Source organism: Convolutriloba macropyga, chromosome 13 (genome assembly GCF_964194025.1).
Source record: "Convolutriloba macropyga chromosome 13, txConMacr16.3, whole genome shotgun sequence".
Taxonomy (NCBI): domain Eukaryota; kingdom Metazoa; phylum Xenacoelomorpha; order Acoela; family Convolutidae; genus Convolutriloba; species Convolutriloba macropyga.
Window position 1 is genome coordinate 12,276,751 of NC_134480.1, and position 21,762 is coordinate 12,298,512.

General features: G+C 34.7%; 1 protein-coding gene across 1 annotated transcript in view; it reads left to right on the plus strand.

Annotated features, from left to right (window-relative positions):
* The window catches only part of LOC142351596 (xaa-Pro aminopeptidase ApepP-like), a 702,879-nt gene that overhangs the window by 302,674 nt on the left and 378,443 nt on the right, over nucleotides 1–21,762 (plus strand). Inside the window, exon 5 of the mRNA XM_075403731.1 lies at nucleotides 6,436–6,572. Within this exon, the coding sequence (XP_075259846.1) occupies nucleotides 6,436–6,572 (137 nt within the window). The remainder of the gene's footprint in view (nucleotides 1–6,435; nucleotides 6,573–21,762) is intronic.

A 21,762-nucleotide genomic window follows, 5' to 3' on the forward strand; every position in this document is an offset into this window, starting at 1 on the left:
CTTGACTGTTGGTGTTCTGCGTGATCAATGTGTTTCTCTCATTCTCAATTTTAAGCAGCAGAACTAATTTGGCGGTAGTTTACTACAAAAACTAAACTGAAAACTGTGTCAAAATGTATGTGTTATTTTTTTACCTTAAGTCTTATTAGTTAAATATAACAAACTCTAATGAAGTTATTTGAAATCCCTTTATGAGATTACCACCTTGCCAATTGCAGCACAGACATCACACAAAGTGATCTAAGTTTTCATTCTTTTTGGTTTTGAAGCCATTGATTTTGAGTTTTGTTAGAGGTTTATTGATTATTTTGGTCAACCAAATGGCGGCAGCTTTGCTCATATAAAAGCGGCACAGTTTTCGACCGTCTTTCAGTTGCCAACTACTTAATGAGTAAGCTGAAATTCTTCTGAAGGGAAACTTTAAGGTCGTATCTGATTGCGTTCGAAAGTACTGACCGGTTTTGTGAATTCCTAACAACTGAGGGACTCATTTACAATAACCTCGGTGGTTTTTTTAGCAAGAGGATGTGTTTACCTATAGTGTCTATTCCAATACCCATCCTTCTAGAATTTCTGCTAAGCTCCCCGAAAGTCAGACTCCAGTTTATAGGTTTGCCTAATTCCTTATCTAGCAGAAAAAGTTTAATTGATTCGCAAAAAAAGTTTTCTCGAAAAACGAGTTTTTTATAGCTGAATAATTACAATGTGATTGATTTTTGAGGCTATTATTTCTCGCATTAATTGCTCTGGAACGAAGTTTGGAGCAATAATTGTAAACGCGTTGGTCTTTTTTGTGCAAAGTTTTCGCTTTACCGTTTTCACTTTTCGAGTGACTTTTACATCCTTGACCTTTTCCGTTTAGCTTGATTAAAATACAGTTTTCTGCTGGTTGCTTGGCGCAGTATTTTTACATCTATATTTAAAAACAAATCTACAGGTAAAAAAATAAATTTGTTTGTTCAGTTTGTGCTGTAAAGAAGTGTTAACCTGAGGACAGTCGGTAGTTGAACACGGATCGAGAATTATCCCCTCGACCACTGTCGCGGAACAAACCATGTAACGATATATAACAGGAATTTAACCCGCTAAGAACCAGGGTAGAGATGCGTAGATTATCCAAAATCTTAGATGCTTACTGTTATCAACAAAAGATTTTTTCTAAACTAGTAGTGGAGGTTGCTGATTTTTTCTTTCCATAAAATGGAAACATGGAGACAGCCGGGAGTTGAACCCGAGACCTTTCGTACCCGAGGCGAGAGTCATATCCTTTGACTCATGTGCCTAAACGGCATTAACAGCCATTAATTTTTTTCAAAGTAGGATTTTTTTATTTAGGCGCTGTGTCAATGAATTTACTTTTTAAACTAAAACTTTTGCAGAATTAGATTATATAATCCAGACATTTCTTGAGAAAGAGTTATACTAATTTTTCCTTGGCGGTTTTTGCTTTGTATCCCACAGCTAATGGTTGATAAGGCCAATGACAGTAGTGAGTATAGAGCTACATCTACAAAATTACGCATTTGGTTTTATTGATGCGCTCAGAAGTGCTAATTACCAAAAAAAAAAATAAGTACAGCCCTATAGTTTTATGAACTAAAATTCAATTTTTGACTGAATATACACCAATTTTTTGTTCAAAATTCAAGCAAAGCTTTTTAAACCGCGGAAGTTCTATGCTATCTATTGATATTGGGTACGTATGGTTTTTTTATAGCAATAATTAAATTTATTGCTAACTAATCAGATTACGCAATGCCGAAATCCAATCTCTCGATTTTTTATCGTAAAATTATAGTGAGCAGGATTTCAGAAATAATTCAGTTTGTTTTTTAATAATAATGCAAATGCGAGTTCACTCAAAGTTGAACAAACGTGAAAACCTTGCGTTTTGAGACAAGTTTTAATTCTTATGAAGGAGCTAAGAATTTTTTACGAACATTGAATGTTTAGCTTGTAAAACTATAAAGCTAACATAATTTTGATATTCAGCATGCTTTCCAAATGGCAAACACTATGCGCAGTCTTGATTAATACTGTTAACAATGTTTTGAAAGTTACAATTTAATTTTGAAAGTTTGCATAATTGCTATATAGTTTTTGACTTGTTTTCATAACGATTTATTTTTTTGGCTTTCTTGGCGTTCACCTTCATTCAGTTGTAGCGGGGAATATAGCGCTGATATTGGAGTGCTTGATAAGAATCGGCTAGTTATGCCTCGCAAGTCGTTTTCAATGAAGTCCATTTTCTCCTGAACACATTGAATACAATTTATACGTTTAATTAAATTAGCTGACTTGTTTTGAACCTTTGTTGTGCATCATTGAAATAGACTGGTGGCGTTCTTATGCAAGTGCGTCATTGTTGGTTTTTGATATTTGTTCAACGTTTAGTTAAAGCATGATTTAACTCGAAATCACCAAACGGCTGTCTTTTTTGCCTTTCTGCAGATGACTTTTTGAATATTTTTTTTAGATCGGCGTTTATCTCTTACCTAGTCTCATTATTCACAGGTCACATATCACAATATTGGAGTTCAAAGAAGGCGTCATTGATTATATATTGTTTTTTTTTACGAAATAGATTATGGTTTTAACGGTTTCGACGCCGTTTTCTCGCAGAACTTAGCTATGTTTTTAATTGCTCTCAAACGATGTTTGCAGCAATTGTATTAGTCCTGTCGGTCTTTTTTATGCGATTTTTCTCTTGACCGATTTTTCGTCTGACGCCTTTGACTTTTTGTCCTCAGAAACGGGATATACAGGTGGCGCCCAGCAGTTATTAAGTGCTCGTAGACCCTTTCAGCTCTGTTTCAGCTCAAACTTTTTTTGGATGTTTTGGAGACTTATACTTATGGTGTGAAGGGTGGTTCTTAGAGACGAAGACACCCCCACTATTGCCCCCACCCCCTCCCCACCACGTTGTTGCTTGCCCCCCACACCACTGTTTCCCGAACCCCCCCCGTGGCTACTGACGAACAACCGATCGCTAAGAACACGCACTTTTATTCTAATTTTCACAATCTTTTTGAAAATTTTTGTCTTTTTTGAGTTTGTCCAGCCTTAGGTTTTTAAGCTCTCCTCTAGGGTTTTGTAATAGGTTACTGCATAGTTTCTGGTGGTAGTTGAATGGTTTCAACATTTTAACATCACGAATTTTTGCATCTTTTTGACAAAACGTGCAATTTTTTTTCACTTTTTTTTGACATTTATTGGTCATTATTCACGTCCTTCCAGACGCAGGGGCCAGAAAACGTCCTTAAGTCCTTAAGGGTTTGATAATAATATACTGAAAAAATTTTATTTGCCATCGAACTGCTTTCAATTTTTTAAAATGGCAAACTTTAACAATTTTTTTGATAAAACTTTCATTTTTCTCAAGTTTTATCAAAATTTTTGTCAGTTTCTATGTCTCTCCAGCCTCAAGAGCCACATAACCTTCTCTGGGGTTTGATTACAGTTTACTGCACAGCTTCTATATTTAATGGAATGTTTATCAAGATTTTGATAACAGCATTTTTTAAAAAATATTTGCAATTTTTTCAAGTTTTTTTTTGTTCTTTTTGACTTTTTTTTATTTTCCCCTGCACCAGGGTCCTAGGGACCTCGAAGGTGATAAGCTGCCGCATAGTTTCTAGAGGTAATGGAATGGTTATCAATATTTTAATGACCCCAGCTTTAGCAATTTTTTGGATGGATGGATCTTTATGAGCTAGTGAAACTATTTAAAGCTTGAAATAGGGATACTGCATAGTCTCTTGAGACAATGAAAAGGTTTTGAAGATTTTAATATCTTGAATCTTAGCAAGATTTTGTTAAAATTTGCCAGTTTTCAAAATTTTTGATTATTTTTGTTTTTTTTTCTGAGTTTAACAATCATTACTGGCCAACGAAGCTTTTCAAGTCTTCTACATGGTTTACTTGACATAACTTCAGAGACAAAAATCAATTTTGAATATTTTTTATTGCGAAATCTCGAAGCTTTTATTTTATATTTGCAGTATTTTGCAAGTTCACTGAAAGCCTCACTAAACCGTGGCTAGCTACTGACGAAGCCAACCGCTCGCCGGTCGTTTGAGAGCAATTCCCCGGACGTTAGTCGGTTATGTTTGTTATTCGTTTGTATTTGTCAACATATTCTGGACAATGACAGGTCTTAATGTCTTTTTAATGTCTCATAAGAAGAATTCCAGGATCCATATTATTTTTTACATAAAAGAATTCGGCAATCAATCTGTTTAGTAATTTTCTTCGACCTAATTAGATGGATTTCTTGTTAAATTCAGGCAAAGTTTTTAAAACTACTGCTGCTCTACTCTATTGATATTGGCTACGTATGATTTTAAGACGGATTTCATAAAATATAGTGCTAACTAACCAGGTAACTCAATGCCAAAAGCCAATCTCCATGTCGGCCTGAGCCTAGGCCTTTTTTAGTAAAAAGAAGGTTATCATGATTTCAGAAGCAATTCAGTTTGTTTGTTCTAATAATAATGCAAATTCGGGTTCACTCAAAGTTGAACAAACGTAAAATCATATTGCTTTTTGATACAATTTTCAGTTTTTGCAGTGAAAACAGTGTATTTTTTGAGAGAAATTTTTTTTGGTTCGTAAAACTATAGTGCTAGCCTCATTTTGGTATCTTGTATGCTTTCCAAATTGCAAACACTATGCGCGATCTTGATTGTTACTGTTAAAATGAAGTATTTTTGTTTGGCGTACTTTGCCCTCACCCTCTTTCAATTATAGCGGGAAATATAACGCTGATGTTGGGGTGCTTGATAAGACTCGGCCTCACAATTAAATTCGTTTTCTCCTGAACACATTGGTTACCTTTTTTATTTTCAGTCAAATAAAAATGTTCAGCTTTGAACCTTATTTGCCCATCATTGTAATAAACTTGTGGCTTTCTCATGGAAGCACAAGCGTGTTTGTTTTTGATTTTCGTTGACCGTTTTGTTAAAACATGGAATCATTCAGAATCACCAAAAGGCTATCGAGTACTACTGAAACGAAACATGGTTTATGACAACAAAGTAATTTTTTGTTAATTGTAAGTTCAGTAATCTATTACAAACTGTAATACTTTATTGCTTTTATGCATATGATGTTTCTGTATCTTTGGAGTTTTTGGTTAGATACTAATCTTTCAGTCCATGTCGAATTGATTAAACTCAAACGCTCTTAATTGGGTATTCAGAAACGTAATTCGAGGAAATTCACCGTCGTTTCTTTTGATATTAAAGAATTTATCCATCAATCTAGTTGGTAATTCCCATCTACCTAATTAAATGATTGCTCTCTAATTAAGCGAGCAGGTTTGTTAGGGAAGTGAAACAATTGCAGGGTTCACTTGGTCAATTTTAAAAATCAGGCTGGCTAAAGTAATATCAGTACTTTTTGGTTTGTAGAGATATAGATGTTTTTTTCTGTGAATATTTATGCGGAGAAGGAAATCTCAAGTTCTGACAGAACAAAACTTTTTCAACCATCAGAATTTTTCATTCCTTGGTCTCTAATGTATTGAATGTTGATGAGCATTCTCATGTAGTCAGGGATAGGTAGATTCCTTTTCTCTAAAATACTGTTTTGAACAGCGCGTTGATGCTCATCCAAATTGACTTAATTGAATCGGAAAATATACAAACGTTTATGTTGATAATTGCCAAATTCGAACAAAATATTTGATCGATGAAAGTCATTAAGTTGAGCATGTCAATTCTATTTATCAAAAATTCGTTTTTTGATTGGTGCTCTCGTTATATAGTTTAGATTATACCTACAGTTACCGAATGATAAATTGCTGTTGATGATTCAAGTTGATGAAAAAAAACTGATCTTATTTTTCTATCTGATGTAATGAAGTCTATAAAGAAGGAGTTTTTGGAAAAGGAACTGTTTTACTGTTTTTTATTGATCGTGTAGTGATATTTGAAAATTGATAAAGTGATACTACTGTCTTCTCAGATTTAATTTCTCATCCGTTTATTTAATTGTTTTTAAAATTACGGATGACTGGTCCTAACCTTATTGTGAAAAAGGTTTATACTCGTCCGAAAAACTCATAGAACAGTTGCCACATAAGTTGAGATGATATTGGTTAATCGTGCCTGTTTGATTAGATGATACAATTTTGAACAATATATTATTATTAGTGAAATTCCGATCTTGTTCCGCTTGAGCTGTCACTGTATTTATTTGGGAAGCCAGCTACTTTTGTCGAAGTTTTGATGATTTTGTGCTTTTTTCTTACATGTTATTGTTTATATCAGAGTGTCTTTGTTAACATAGAATCTCAATTCGATCTAAGAATTTTACAAATTCAATCTTTAATATCTAAGTCTGGCCTGGCTTCGGCTGGAGATTTTCTTCCGCACTAGGACCATTTCGTCGTGTTTGCATGATATGACAACTATGTTTGATTGTTGCGTATAGGTGGATGTCAGACAACTGTGAAAGGAACAGCTGCGTGGGTATTGATCACACTCTCATTTCACAAGACAGCTGGGTCAAATGGAGCGACGAGTTGGAGAGGAAACAAGTACAGTTGGTGGGAGTCAAGCAGAACTTGGGTAAAGCCTTTCTGAAAGATGAAATATTTTCTTTGTCTTTGTGAACACTTGTTTTTTTTACATTCCAAAGGATTTGGATTGTATTGGTGTGCTCTTTTTACGACTCGAAGAAGAGTATTGGGATTCTGCAGGTTCTTTTTCAGCTGAAGTAAGTATGTTCACGAATTGTACTTCTGACTTCTGTTAGCAAACATTGACTTCTGTTTAAGAACGTTGACTTCTGTTTTCGAACAATGGATGTTAACAGTAACTTAGTTACTAATACATAGTGATTAGCTACTGCTGTTAATGTTCATGTTCGAACGGTTATTTTGAGAATTTTTCTTCCTACTATAGTTTTTTTTATCCCAATTACAGCAGCCGCCACTTAACTACACCCCCAGTTATCTATCCCCCACCCAATACCCCCTACCTAACTACCCCCACCACTAACCAACCCACACCCTCAAACTAAAAAGCGCGACTGCTATTTCAAAATTATAGTTCTATTAGGCTTTTTCTTCTCATTGATGTTTCCAATAATAGTAGAACACCGGCTCTTTCTTTTTGATTTTTCCTATTTATAGATTATATTGCATGTGTCTTAGAGTGATTTTCTTTATTGTGCCGGCTCTGTTTCTTTTTCTTTTAAGATACCTTTAGCTTTCAAAAAACATTTAGCTTTCAAAACGGGATAAACAGGTAATGCTCGGCGTGCATTAAGTTGCAATAGCCCTAAACTGGTTTCAGTAATCTTTAGGTTGCTTTATGCACTGAAGTTGCTGGGAAGGTCTAATTTCAAGGTGAAGAGGTCATTTGAAGTATTTGACCCCAAATTTGCGCTATTTTTGTTTTTGTCCGTTCCTTGAGATTGAGGTTTTTCTTGAACAGGATTTCAATTGACATTTGCTCAAGCTTCTACTACTCTATCCAGAAATGCTCTTTTTTGGGGTTTATATGATTTGGTAATGCAAACTTAATGCAAAAGTCGTAGAATTTTTTGCAATTTTTTTGTCCTTTTTGCGTTTTTCCATCTTTGTTAGCCAATAAATAGTTTCCTGGGCTTTCAAATGAGTTGTCGAATAGTTTTTTGTGTCAATGGAAGGGTTCTTAACATTTTATTATCTTGAATTTTTACAATCTTTTGATCAAATTTTGCATTTGTTTCAAGTTTTGTCAAAATTCTTGTAAATTTCAGAAATTTTTCTAGACTCAGGGACCAGATAACTTCAGCCATTGTTTGTTAATAGGTCAGCTCATTGCTTCTTTTTGCAATTAAAGGCTTTCATCATATTAATATCAAGAGTTATAGCAATTTCTTGATAAAATCTGCAATTTTCTTTCTTTTTTAAAAATTGTTTTAATTTTCCGAGTTTATCAATTTTTTGGGCCAGTGATTTTTTGAGGTTTCAATTTGTTTGACTTGATAGTTTTTGTAGGCAATGAAAAAGTTTTGAGGATGTTAATATCACGTATATTAGCAGTTTTTTAGTAAAATTTGCAATTCTTTTAAAATATTTTGAAAACTCTTGTCATTCTCGGAGTTTATCCATCCTTAAGGACCAATGAAAATTTTTTAGGTCTTGCAGGTTTGGTCATACTGAACAGATTGAGGAGGAAAAAATGGTTTTGTATATAGTGATATCACAAAATCAAGAGTCTTTCAATAATTTTTGAAATTTCACTTTTTTAAAAGTATTTTTTATATTTCTCGAGTTTTTCTATCGTCAGTGGCCAATCAACCCCCTTTCATGGATTGTGCGTGATTTAATGTGTTTTTAAAGGATCAGTTTCGACCTTCAGGGTAAAAGGAAAAAGAATTTTAATGAGTATGTTTTTTTGTACTTGATTATTTTAGTTTTGATTAAATTGATTACTTTAGTTTCTCAACTTTTTGGTTAATGCTGTTAAACTAGGAGAATGATATTGAGCTTTCAAGGCAAATGGATGATTTCGCCTCCTAAATCTTAGTGAGCAAATAATTTTAATGCTCTTCGTGTTGTTGATGAAAACCAAATAGAAAATCATCACAAACAGGTAAGTTCATTTACGACTTGTACTTCTAACTTTTGTTTTCGAACATTGACTTATTTTGTGGAACGTTGACTTCTGTTAACGTTGACTTCTGGAACGTTGACTTCTGTTCTCAACTTTTTGGTTAATGCTGTTAAACTAGGAGAATGATATTGAGCTTTCAAGGCAAATGGATGATTTCGCCTCCTAAATCTTAGTGAGCAAATAATTTTAATGCTCTTCGTGTTGTTGATGAAAACCAAATAGAAAATCATCACAAACAGGTAAGTTCATTTACGACTTGTACTTCTAACTTTTGTTTTCAAACATTGACTTATTTTTTGGAACGTTGACTTCTGTTTTCGAACAATGGATGTTAACGTTAGATTAGTTACTAATACATAGTGATTGGCTACTGCTGGTAGTGTTCAAGTTCGAACGGTTATTTTGAGACGTTTTCTTCCTACTATAGTTTTCCATCCCAATTACAGGATTCGGCACCTAACTACACCCCCAGCTATCTATCCCCCACACAATAGCACCTACGTACCTACCCCGACCACCAACCCACACCCTCAAACTAAATTTCGTCTGCTTTTTCAAAACACTATTGTTCTATTAGGCTTTTTCTTCTTGATGTTTCCGATAATAGTAGAACACCGGCTCTTTCCCTTTGATATTTCGCTTTTATAGATTTTATTGCGGGACTCAGAATTGTTTCCGGTATTCTACTAGCTCTGTTTCTTATTCTTTTAAGATAATTTTACACATTTTTCTGATGAATTTTGGCATTCAAAACGGGATAAACAGATAACGCTCGGCGGACTTTAAAATGAGTTGATGGATAGTTTTAGTGGCATTGGAAGGGTTTTAACATGCTGATTTCTTGAATTTCTACAATCTTTTGATCAAATTTTGCAATTGTTTCAAGTTTCTTCAAACTTCTTATAAATTTCCAAGTTTTCCTGGACTCAAGAGCAGATAATTTCTGCTATTGTTTGTTAATAGGTCACCTCATGGCTTCTGTTGGCAATTAAAGGCTTTCATCATTTTAATATCAAGAGTTCTAGCAATTTCTTGATAAAATCTGCAATTTTCTTTCTTTTTTAAAAATTGTTTTAATTTTCCGAGTTTATCAATTTTTTTGGGCCAGTGATTTTTTGAGGTTTTAATTTGTTTGACTTGATAGTTTTTGTAGGCAATGAAAAAGTTTTGAGGATGTTAATATCACGAATATTAGCAGTATTTTAGTAAAATTTGCAATTCTTTTAAAATATTTTGAAAACTCTTGTCATTCTCGGAGTTTATCCATCCTTAAGGACCAATGAAAATTTTTTATGTCTTGCAGGTTTGGTCATACTGAACAGATTGAGGAGGAAAAAATGGTTTTGTATATAGTGATATCACAAAATCAAGAGTCTTTCAATAATTTTTGAAATTTCACTTTTTTAAAAGTATTTTTTATATTTCTCGAGTTTTTCTATCGTCAGTGGCCAATCAACCCCCTTTCATGGATTGTGCGTGATTTAATGTGTTTTTAATGGATCAGTTTCGACCTTCAGGGTAAAAGGAAAAAGAATTTTAATGAGTATGTTTTTTTGTACTTGATTATTTTAGTTTTGATTAAATTGATTACTTTAGTTTCTCAACTTTTTGGTTAATGCTGTTAAACTAGGAGAATGATATTGAGCTTTCAAGGCAAATGGATGATTTTGCCTCCTAAATCTTAGTGAGCAAATAATTTTAATGCTCTTCGTGTTGTTGATGAAAACCAAATAGAAAATCATCACAAACAGGTAAGTTCATTTACGACTTGTACTTCTAACTTTTGTTTTCGAACATTGACTTATTTTTTGGAACGTTGACTTCTGTTAACGTTGACTTCTGGAACGTTGACTTCTGTTCTCAACTTTTTGGTTAATGCTGTTAAACTAGGAGAATGATATTGAGCTTTCAAGGCAAATGGATGATTTCGCCTCCTAAATCTTAGTGAGCAAATAATTTTAATGCTCTTCGTGTTGTTGATGAAAACCAAATAGAAAATCATCACAAACAGGTAAGTTCATTTACGACTTGTACTTCTAACTTTTGTTTTCAAACATTGACTTATTTTTTGGAACGTTGACTTCTGTTTTCGAACAATGGATGTTAACGTTAGATTAGTTACTAATACATAGTGATTGGCTACTGCTGGTAGTGTTCAAGTTCGAACGGTTATTTTGAGACTTTTTCTTCCTACTATAGTTTTCCATCCCAATTACAGGATTCGGCACCTAACTACACCCCCAGCTATCTATCCCCCACACAATAGCACCTACGTACCTACCCCCACCACCAACCCACACCCTCAAACTAAATTTCGTCTGCTTTTTCAAAACACTATTGTTCTATTAGGCTTTTTCTTTTGATGTTTCCGATAATAGTAGAACACCGGCTCTTTCCCTTTGATATTTCGCATTTATAGATTTTATTGCGGGACTCAGAATTGTTTCCGGTATTCTACTAGCTCTGTTTCTTATTCTTTTAAGATAATTTTACACATTTTTCTGATGAATTTTGGCATTCAAAACGGGATAAACAGATAACGCTCGGCGGACTTTAAAATGAGTTGATGGATAGTTTTAGTGGCATTGGAAGGGTTTTAACATGCTGATTTCTTGAATTTCTACAATCTTTTGATCAAATTTTGCAATTGTTTCAAGTTTCTTCAAACTTCTTATAAATTTCCAAGTTTTTCTGGACTCAAGAGCAGATAATTTCTGCTATTGTTTGTTAATAGGTCACCTCATGGCTTCTGTTGGCAATTAAAGGCTTTCATCATTTTAATATCAAGAATTCTAGCAATTTCTTGATAAAATCTGCAATTTTCTTTCTTTTTTAAAAATTGTTTTAATTTTCCGAGTTTATCAATTTTTTGGGCCAGTGATTTTTTGAGGTTTTAATTTGTTTGACTTGATAGTTTTTGTAGGCAATGAAAAAGTTTTGAGGATGTTAATATCACGAATATTAGCAGTATTTTAGTAAAATTTGCAATTCTTTTAAAATATTTTGAAAACTCTTGTCATTCTCGGAGTTTATCCATCCTTAAGGACCAATGAAAATTTTTTATGTCTTGCAGGTTTGGTCATACTGAACAGATTGAGGAGGAAAAAATGGTTTTGTATAAAGTGATATCACAAAATCAAGAGTCTTTCAATAATTTTTGAAATTTCACTTTTTTAAAAGTATTTTTTATATTTCTCGAGTTTTTCTATCGTCAGTGGCCAATCAACCCCCTTTCATGGATTTTGCGTGATTTAATGTGTTTTTAATGGATCAGTTTCGACCTTCAGGGTAAAAGGAAAAAGAATTTTAATGAGTATGTTTTTTTGTACTTGATTATTTTAGTTTTGATTAAATTGATTACTTTAGTTTCTCAACTTTTTGGTTAATGCTGTTAAACTAGGAGAATGATATTGAGCTTTCAAGGCAAATGGATGATTTCGCCTCCTAAATCTTAGTGAGCAAATAATTTTAATGCTCTTCGTGTTGTTGATGAAAACCAAATAGAAAATCATCACAAACAGGTAAGTTCATTTACGACTTGTACTTCTAACTTTTGTTTTCGAACATTGACTTATTTTTTGGAACGTTGACTTCTGTTAACGTTGACTTCTGGAACGTTGACTTCTGTTCTCAACTTTTTGGTTAATGCTGTTAAACTAGGAGAATGATATTGAGCTTTCAAGGCAAATGGATGATTTCGCCTCCTGAATCTTAGTGAGCAAATAATTTTAATGCTCTTCGTGTTGTTGATGAAAACCAAATAGAAAATCATCACAAACAGGTAAGTTCATTTACGACTTGTACTTCTAACTTTTGTTTTCGAACATTGACTTATTTTTTGGAACGTTGACTTCTGTTAACGTTGACTTCTGGAACGTGGACTTCTGTTCTCAACTTTTTGGTTAATGCTGTTAAACTAGGAGAATGATATAGAGCTTTCAAGGCAAATGGATGATTTCGCCTCCTAAATCTTAGTGAGCAAATAATTTTAATGCTCTTCGTGTTGTTGATGAAAACCAAATAGAAAATCATCACAAACAGGTAAGTTCATTTACGACTTGTACTTCTAACTTTTGTTTTCGAACATTGACTTATTTTTTGGAACGTTGACTTCTGTTAACGTTGACTTCTGGAACGTTGACTTCTGTTCTCAACTTTTTGGTTAATGCTGTTAAACTAGGAGAATGATATTGAGCTTTCAAGGCAAATGGATGATTTCGCCTCCTAAATCTTAGTGAGCAAATAATTTTAATGCTCTTCGTGTTGTTGATGAAAACCAAATAGAAAATCATCACAAACAGGTAAGTTCATTTACGATTTGTACTTCTAACTTTTGTTTTCGAACATTGACTTATTTTTTGGAACGTTGACTTCTGTTTTCGAACAATGGAGGTTAACATTAGCTTAGTTACTAATACATAGTGATTGGCTACTGCTGGTAGTGTTCAAGTTCGAACGGTTATTTTGAGACTTTTTTTTCCTACTATAGTTTTCTATCCCAATTACAGGATTCGGCACCTAACTACACCCCCAGCTATCTATCCCCCACACAATAGCACCTACCTACCTACCCCCACCACCAACACACACCCTCAAACTAAATTTCGTCTGCTTTTTCAAAACACTATTGTTCTATTAGGCTTTTTCTTCTTGATGTTTCCGATAATAGTAGAACACCGGCTCTTTTCCTTTGATATTTCGCATTTGTATATTTTATTGCGGGACTCAGAATTGTTTCCGGTATTCTACTAGCTCTGTTTCTTTTTCTTTTAAGATAATTTTACACATTTTTCTGATGACTTTTGGCATTCAAAACGGGATAAACAGATAACGCTCGGCGGACTTTAAAATGAGTTGATGGATAGTTTTTAGTGGCATTGGAAGGGTTTTAACATGCTGATTTCTTGAACTTCTACAATCTTTTGATCAAATTTTGCAATTGTTTCAAGTCTCTTCAAACTTCTTATCAATTTCCAAGTTTTTCTGGACTCAAGAGCAGATAATTTCTGCTATTGTTTGTTAATAGGCCACCTCATGGCTTCTGTTGACAATTAAAGGCTTTCATCATTTTAATATCAAGAGTTCGAGCAATTTCTTGATAAAATCTGCAGTTTTCTTTCTTTTTTAAAAAATGCTTTCAATTTCTGAGTTTGTCAATATTTTAGGCCAGTGATTTTTTGAGGCTTCAATTTGTTTGATTTGATTGTTTCTGTAGGCAATGAAAAGGTTTTGAGGATGTTAATATCACGAACTTTAGCAATAATTCAGTGAAGTTTGCACTTGTTTTCAAATTTTTTGAAAACTCTTGTCATTTTCTGAGTTTATCCATCTTTAAGAGCCAATGAAAGTTTTTTAAGTCTTGCAGATTGGGTCATACTGAACAGATTGAGGAGGAAAAAAATGTTTTTGTATATAGTGATATCACAAAATCAAGAGTCTTTCATTAATTTTTGAAATTTCACTTGTTTAAAAGTATTTTTTATATTTCTCGAGTTTTTCTATCGTCAGTCGCCAATCAACCCCTTTCATGGATTGTGCGTGATTTAATGTGTTGATCAATTTGACCTTCGGGGTAAAAGGAACCAATTTTAACATTGGGCACGTTTATGTTTACTTTATTTGGTTATTTTAGTTTCTCTGAACTTTTGAGACTCTTTGTCTTTTTGGCTGGCTTTGTTCATTTGAACTGCTGGTCGAATTCTGTTCTTCTAAATCTTGAATTAATGCTTTGGATTATTTTTCAGGAACTATCCTGCTAGGTTTTTCTCTCTGTGAACTGTTGTTTTTTTGTCTTTGTGAACACTGATTTTTTTTTTTTACTTTCATATAGTGTTTAGACCCCCATTTTGTCCCAGGGGTGCATTTTCGGCCTCTTCGTTAAAGAAACCATGGTTTCAGTTAATGCCGTTGAACTACGGCCTTCGTCCACCTAAATCTTAGTGCGCAAATAATTTTTAAGATCTCCGTGCTGTTGTTGAAAACCAAATAGAGAATGATCACAAAAAGGTGATGTAACAATCTGAAAACATTTTTTCGATCTCCGTTTCTGCCTATCATCCCAAGCTAAGTGCATGCTTTAATGTGCGTCCTCCAGATGCACGTTCCAAATTTTCACTTTTTGCTTTACTATAAAATGAAACATGTCTCAAAAGTCCCAAGACTCCTGTCATAATATACGGGCCTGTCCTATTATAGCTCCATTATGGAATGTTTACCATGGTTGGGGGATATATGTTACATGACTGCTCTGCTGAGGGTCTTTAATGGAATTGACCGTAATATATCAAATCATTTCTCGTTAAGTTAGCACTTCATGGGGTTACAATTGATATGCACCTCATAGAGTCTAGGGTCAGAAACAAAATATTTCCAGCTTTGAACTATGAGTGTATTTGTCTTTTGTATTGAGCCACTTAAAAGGGAGATAGCGCTGATAAAGCAGTGCTCTTTCGCCAGTCCAGAAGTGATGGTATTGACGTATGTTATTTTGTGATTTTTGAGAACTTTTTTGGTCAATATGAGCGGCGGATTGGAAAAACTGGAACGGAAATAGCGCTGTTGATGAAGTGCTCTTTCGCCAGTGCATAAGTGATGATATTGATGTGTATATTTTGTAATTTTCGATTTTCCCCTTTGGTCAATATGAGCAATGGTTTGAAAATTGGCTTATAGCATTTGATATGACCTCTTAATCAGCTCAAGCAAGTTTTCTACGGTAATTCGTTAATGTTGATTTCTTAAGATTGTTGGGGACAAACGGGATTGATCCCGGAAACTCTCACACCCTAAGTGAGATTCATACCACTAAACCACTGTCCCTGTGGAAAAAGGTGAAGTTATTGTGTCGGAGTTTTTTTGAAATTCTTATTTTCTGCTCATTGTTTTGCGCAGTTTTTTTACATCTGGATTTTAAAACCATATCTCTCGTAAATGCATTTAAGTCTTTTTTTTTTCATTTTGTGTGGTAAAAATTTGTTGGCCTGGGGACAGACGGGAGTTGAACTCGGTACCTCTCGAAACCGAAGCGAGATTCTTGCCCCTAGACCACTATCCTTGTTGGAAAAGGAGAAGTTTTTACACCCGAATATTTTTTGAAAATCATATTTTCTGCTCAGTGTTTTGCGCAGTTTTTATTACATCAGGATTTTAAAACCAAATCTCCCGTAAATGCATTTAAGTCTTTTTTTGTTCATATGTGTTTTAAAAAATTGTTAGCCTGTCGAAGTGGGTGATGTCATTTTGCCGGAACCTTTTTTGAGCATCTTGTTTTCTGCTCATTGTTTTGCGCCGTCTTTTTTATCTGGATTTTAAAACCAAGTCTCCCGTAACTGCACTTAAATTTTTTTGTGTGTAGTGACAAGTTGTTAGCTTGGGGGTAGCCGGGAGTTGCATCTTGGACCATTTGCAAGCAAAGCGAGAATCATACCCCTATGCCACTGTCCCTTAGAAACATAAATAACTATTAACTGAGTTTTATTGACTTCTTTCTTTTACCATATTTTGATGAGATTTTATGAAAATTGTATTTCTCGTTGGTTTTGACGCACTGTTTTAACAAGTTTAAAATTTAAACCCATTGAATCGAGATAAGGTTCACTGATGGAGAGTTTTGTCACCTTTAATCTTTTTGGTATTTGGTTAAGTTTTCTCAACTGAATCAAATTGCGGACATTTCACTTGTTGACATTTAACTGTTCTTCTTCACTTGTTATCGAAACAACAGATCTCTGAGTTAGATTTTAATCTGTTTTAGAAAGTAAGTCGGCATTGCAGACCAACATGAGCAAGCAATTTTAGCTTTCCTACGTTGTTTTGTTTTTCAGAATGTAAGACAATCCAAACAATTGCTGTGATAGCAGTATTCTAAGTTTTCTCAATTTTTTTGTACTTAATATCCCAGCTGGAAATAGCGCTTGTAACGCAGTTCGCGATCGCCATTCAACAATTGGTGGTAATGATGTATTTTTGTAATTGTTGAGGAAGTGGATCTGAAATTTTTAATTTGACAAATTTTAGCTTTATTTCAGTAAAATTTGCGATTGTTTTCACATTTTTCGTAATTTGCTGTGTTTATCGATCTTTACGGGCCAATGAAAGTGCCATATTTGTATTTGGATTTGCTATAAAATGAAACGTGTTTCAAGATTTCCAAGATTCATGTCATAATATACGGGCATCTCCCGTTATGGTTTCTTTTATTGCATTATCTGAGGATCTATAATGGAAAAGACCCTTATACTAAATCTGTGCGCTTGTTAAAATATCACTTCCTGTGGTTAAAAATGATACGAACTCCTAGGGTCTACAGTCCGAATTCCAGCTGTGAACTATGAGTGCAGGTGTCTTTTGTATTGAGCTACTTAAAAAGAAACAACGCTTGTAACACATTGCTCATTCGCCAGTCCACAAGTAATGGTATTGATGTGTAAATTTTTATAATTTTTGAGATTCCTTTTTGGTCAAAATGAGCAATGGTTAGGAAATCGGCTTCTAGCATTTGCTGTGACCTCTTAATCAACCTAATAAATATTCTGCGGTAATACGGTAATGTTGAAGTTTTAAGATAGGAAAAATATTTTGGTGACAGCCGGGGATTGAACCCGGGACCTCTCACAACCCGAAGTGAGAATAATACCCCTAGACCACTGTCTCAAGAACCTCAAGAATTGTGTCACAATATAAGGGCATCTCCCGTTATAGCCCCCTTTTTTGCATATTTACCACGATTGGGGCTGTACGTCTGATGAGTACTAAGCTGATGATCTATAATGAAGAGGACTCTAGTATACCAAACATTGCTTCTTAAGATAGCACTTTCTGTGGTTTACAAATGATATGAAGTCCTAGGTTCTACGGTAAGAATTCCTGCTTTGAACTCTGAGTGCAGGTCTGTTTTGTATTGAGCTACCTAAAAAGAAGCAGCGCTGGTAACGCATTGCTCATTCGCCAGTACACAAGTAATGGTACTGGTGTGTAAATTTTTTGTAAGCCCGCATTACAAACCAACATGTGGAAGCTATTCTTGCATTTCTACGTTTATTTTCATAATGAGGTAAGATAATCCAAAAAAAGTTGCTGAGATATCGTTATTCATAATTGTTTTTGTAATTATTTTCAATTTCCATTGTTATTCATATTGATTTGCTCTAAACGGAAACGTGTCTCAAGATTCCCAAGGTTCGTGTCATAATATACAGGCATCTCCCGTTATGGGCCCTTTTATGGAATGTTTACCACGATTGGGGGCTATACCTTATATGACTACTAAGCTGATGATCTATAATGGAAAAGAACCTCAAATCATTGCTTCTGAAGATAGCACTTTCTGCGGGTTGCCATTGATATGAACCCCTAGGATTTACAGTCAGAAACAGAATATTTCTAGCTATGTGTGCAGGTCTCTTTTGTATTGAGCAAATTAAAAAGAAACAGCGCTGGTAACACATTGCTCATTCGCCACTCCACAAATAGAGATATCGTTATTCATAATTGTTTTTGTAATTATTTTCAATTTCCATTGTTATTCATATTGATTTGCTCTAAACGGAAACGTGTCTCAAGATTCCCAAGGTTCGTGTCATAATATACGGGCATCTCCCGTTATGGGCCCTTTTATGGAATGTTTACCACGATTGGGGGCTATACCTTATATGACTACTAAGCTGATGATCTATAATGGAAAAGAACCTCAAATCATTGCTTCTGAAGATAGCACTTTCTGCGGGTTGCCAATGATATGAACCCCTAGGATTTACGGTCAGAAACAGAATATTTCTAGCTATGTGTGCAGGTCTCTTTTGTATTGAGCAAATTAAAAAGAAACAGCGCTGGTAACACATTGCTCATTCGCCACTCCACAAATAATTGTAATGATGTGTAAATTTTTGTAATTTTTGAGATTTCTTTTTGGCCAATGCAAGAGGCTGGAAATTCGCTTCTAGCATTTGATATGATCTTTTAATCAGCTTAATCAAGTTTTTTACGGTAATACGGTAATGTTGCGTTTTTAATATAGAAAAATATATTGTGGGGACAGCCGGGGATTGAACCCGGGACTTCTCGCATCCTTAGCGAGAATCATACCACTAAACCACTGTCCCTGTGGAAAAGGTGAAGTTATTACGCCCGAATATTTTTTGAAAATCTTACTTTCTGCTCATTGTATTGCGCAGATTTTTTACATCTGTATTTTAAAACCAAATCTCCCGTAAATGCGCTTAAATCTTCGTTGTCCATTTTGTTTGGTAAAAAGTTGCTAGCCTGGGGACAGCCGGGAGTTGAACCCGAGACTTCTTGCACCCGAAGGGAGAATCATGCCCCTAGACCACTGTCCCTTTGAGAAATGGTGAAGTTCGTATGCCGGAATATATTTTGAAAATCATATTTTCTGCTCATTGTTTTGCGCAGATTTTTTACATCGGGATTTTAAAACCAAATCTCCCGTAAATGCGCTGAAATCTTCGTTGTCCAGTTTGTTTGGTCAAAAGTTGCTAGCCTGGGGACAGCCGGGATTTGAACCCGGGACTTCTTGCACCCGAAGCGAGAATCATGCACCTAGACCACTGTCCCTTTGAGAAAAGGTGAAGTTCGTATGCCGGAATATTTTTTGAAAATCATATTTTCTGCTCATTGTTTTGCGCAGATTTTTTACATCGGGATTTTAAAACCAAATCTCCCGTAAATGTGCTTAAATCTTCGTTGTCCATTTTGTTTGGTAAAAAGTTGCTAGCCTGGGGACAGCCGGGAGTTGAACCCGGGACCTCTTGCACCCGAAGCGAGAAGCATGCCCCTAGACCACTGTCCTTTAAGAAAAGGAGAAGTTCGTATGCCGGAATGTTTTTTTAATCATATTTTCTGCTCATTGTTTTGCGCTGATTTTTTACATCTGGATTTTAAAACCAAATCTACCGTAAATGCGCTTAAATGTTCGTTGTCCATTTTGTTTGTTAAAAAGTTGCTAGTCAGGGGATAGCCGGGAGTTGAACCCGGGACCTCTCGCACACGAAGCAAAAATCATACCCCTTAACCACTGTCCCTGAGCAACATAATTAGCTAATTAGCTATTAACCGAATTTCATTGACTTCTTTCTTTTACCATATTGTAATGAGATTTTATAAAATTGGATTTCTTGTTTGTTTTGACGCTCTGTTTCAACAAAACTAGCTGGTCCGTAAACGCTATCTGAAGGCATCTTATCTTGAAACTTTAACAATTGATATTGTCATTGAAAACTTATTCGTGATAACTGGTGTACATGGATCGTTTCAATGAATTTTTTTTGCAAAACTACTTTGGACACACCAACAAAAATTGAAGAGCGCCAAATATGTCATAGAAAGGTTTTATGCTAGTTAAGAGTAATAGACGTTCTCACAGAGCATTAAAAAAAATCAAAACAGATAGAATTAATTATAAAGAGGGAGAGAAAGAGATAGATCGATAGAAGCAGAAATATACAATGAGTCGAAGAGCAAACAGATTTAAAAATACGAAAAAACCCAGAAGACAGAGGAGAAAAGAAGGTTGAAAGCAGAGAGAGAAACAGAAGAAACGAGTGTGGGAGAAAGCAAACGGGAGCGATAAGCGAAAAAAGGGAATTAACAAGAAAAAGAGGAAGAATAATTGCAATTGATTGCAAAAAACAAAGAACACAGAAAGCATAAGATCATCAGGAACCCACCGTAAGAAAAATGATAGGAAACAAAAAATGAATCAAGAACAGACAAATAAAAAGAAAAGAAGAAGTTCGTAATCAATCGAGAAAAGAAAAAAAGAAGGAGAGAGAGAGAGAAAGGAGGAAAACGGAAATTGCGCGAGAGAAAGAACGCTAGAAAAAACGAAACCAATAGAATGAAGGAAAACATGACAGCCAAAAAAGAAGCCGAAATCATGAGAGAGAAAGTACAAGAATAGAGAGAGAGTGAGCAAGCATAAAAAGCAAAAGCAAAAATTTGAGCGCAAACAGAAAATATCACAGTCAGAGAAAACACTTGAAGAGCAGAAATAGAAGATTGCACAACCAAAAAAAGAAAGAAAGAAACAGAATAAAAGGGACAGATGCAACAGTTCAAAAGAGAAGAGAAAACAGATCCTGGGTGAGACAATGAATTCCGGTTCTCATAAAAAGGATGAATGTGCTAATGAGAACACCATGGATGTGCCCAAGACGATAAAGGCGCTGATAAAAACGCAATAGTTGGCAAGACTTTTGTTGGCGAATGCTTTTACGAAGTCAACAAACACAGACGAGTTAAAGGGCTGGCTAATGCCATCAACAAAATTTCCCTCGAAAAAATTGAGACGCAAAATTATAAACATATCATGTTTTGTATGCAATAATTTATAAGCAACAGCCCTTAATATGAAGTCCTCTACTGAGCGCTAAAAACTTTGTATTTATTTCAAGACCACCGTGTTTCCAAATACAATTTTTTGGCACCTAAATTTGATTTTTTGGCAGATTTTGGGTCTTTTACACTTCACATTCTGTTCGCTGAATTCTTCTGTATTAGAAAGTTTTCGTACATTGAACTTTAAAACAAACTTCCATCATCCACTTTCTAGTCCTTGACGTTTTTGTTGACTTTTCCTTCGCAAATTTTCAAGTCAGCCTTTTCCATCAACAATTTTTTGACAATGAATTACGAAAAACAATGTTTTTTTGGTCATAAAACCTCTTTGTCTTGACACAATTTCGATCATTCACGTTTTCAGTATCAGAATCTTTTTGGTGTACACCGTTTTCTAGGAAATTTTTGGTCACAGACGACCTGTTTCTGAACAACTAATCGACCAATGATTTTTTCGACACTACTGTTCTTGTTTATTAAAACACCAATTATTGTCTTTTCTTTAACGAAAAATTTCGGAAACAGGCTTTTTCGCAAACCTTTTTTTCGGTAGATGACACGAACTCTTATCAATATTTTAGTTCTATGACCTTTTGGCAACACTTTTTTGGTCAACGACCTTTTTGTAACATTTTCCGATCAATGACCTTTTAGAAACATTAATTGGTCAATGAACTTAAAGCAGGATTTTTCGGTCATTAACACCAATTAAGCAACCGCTTAACCGTGCTCTCCGTTAGTACTGTTGAAATACGCTGCTCAGTGATGCCTCTAAAACATGCCGCCTTATGAGTACACGCGA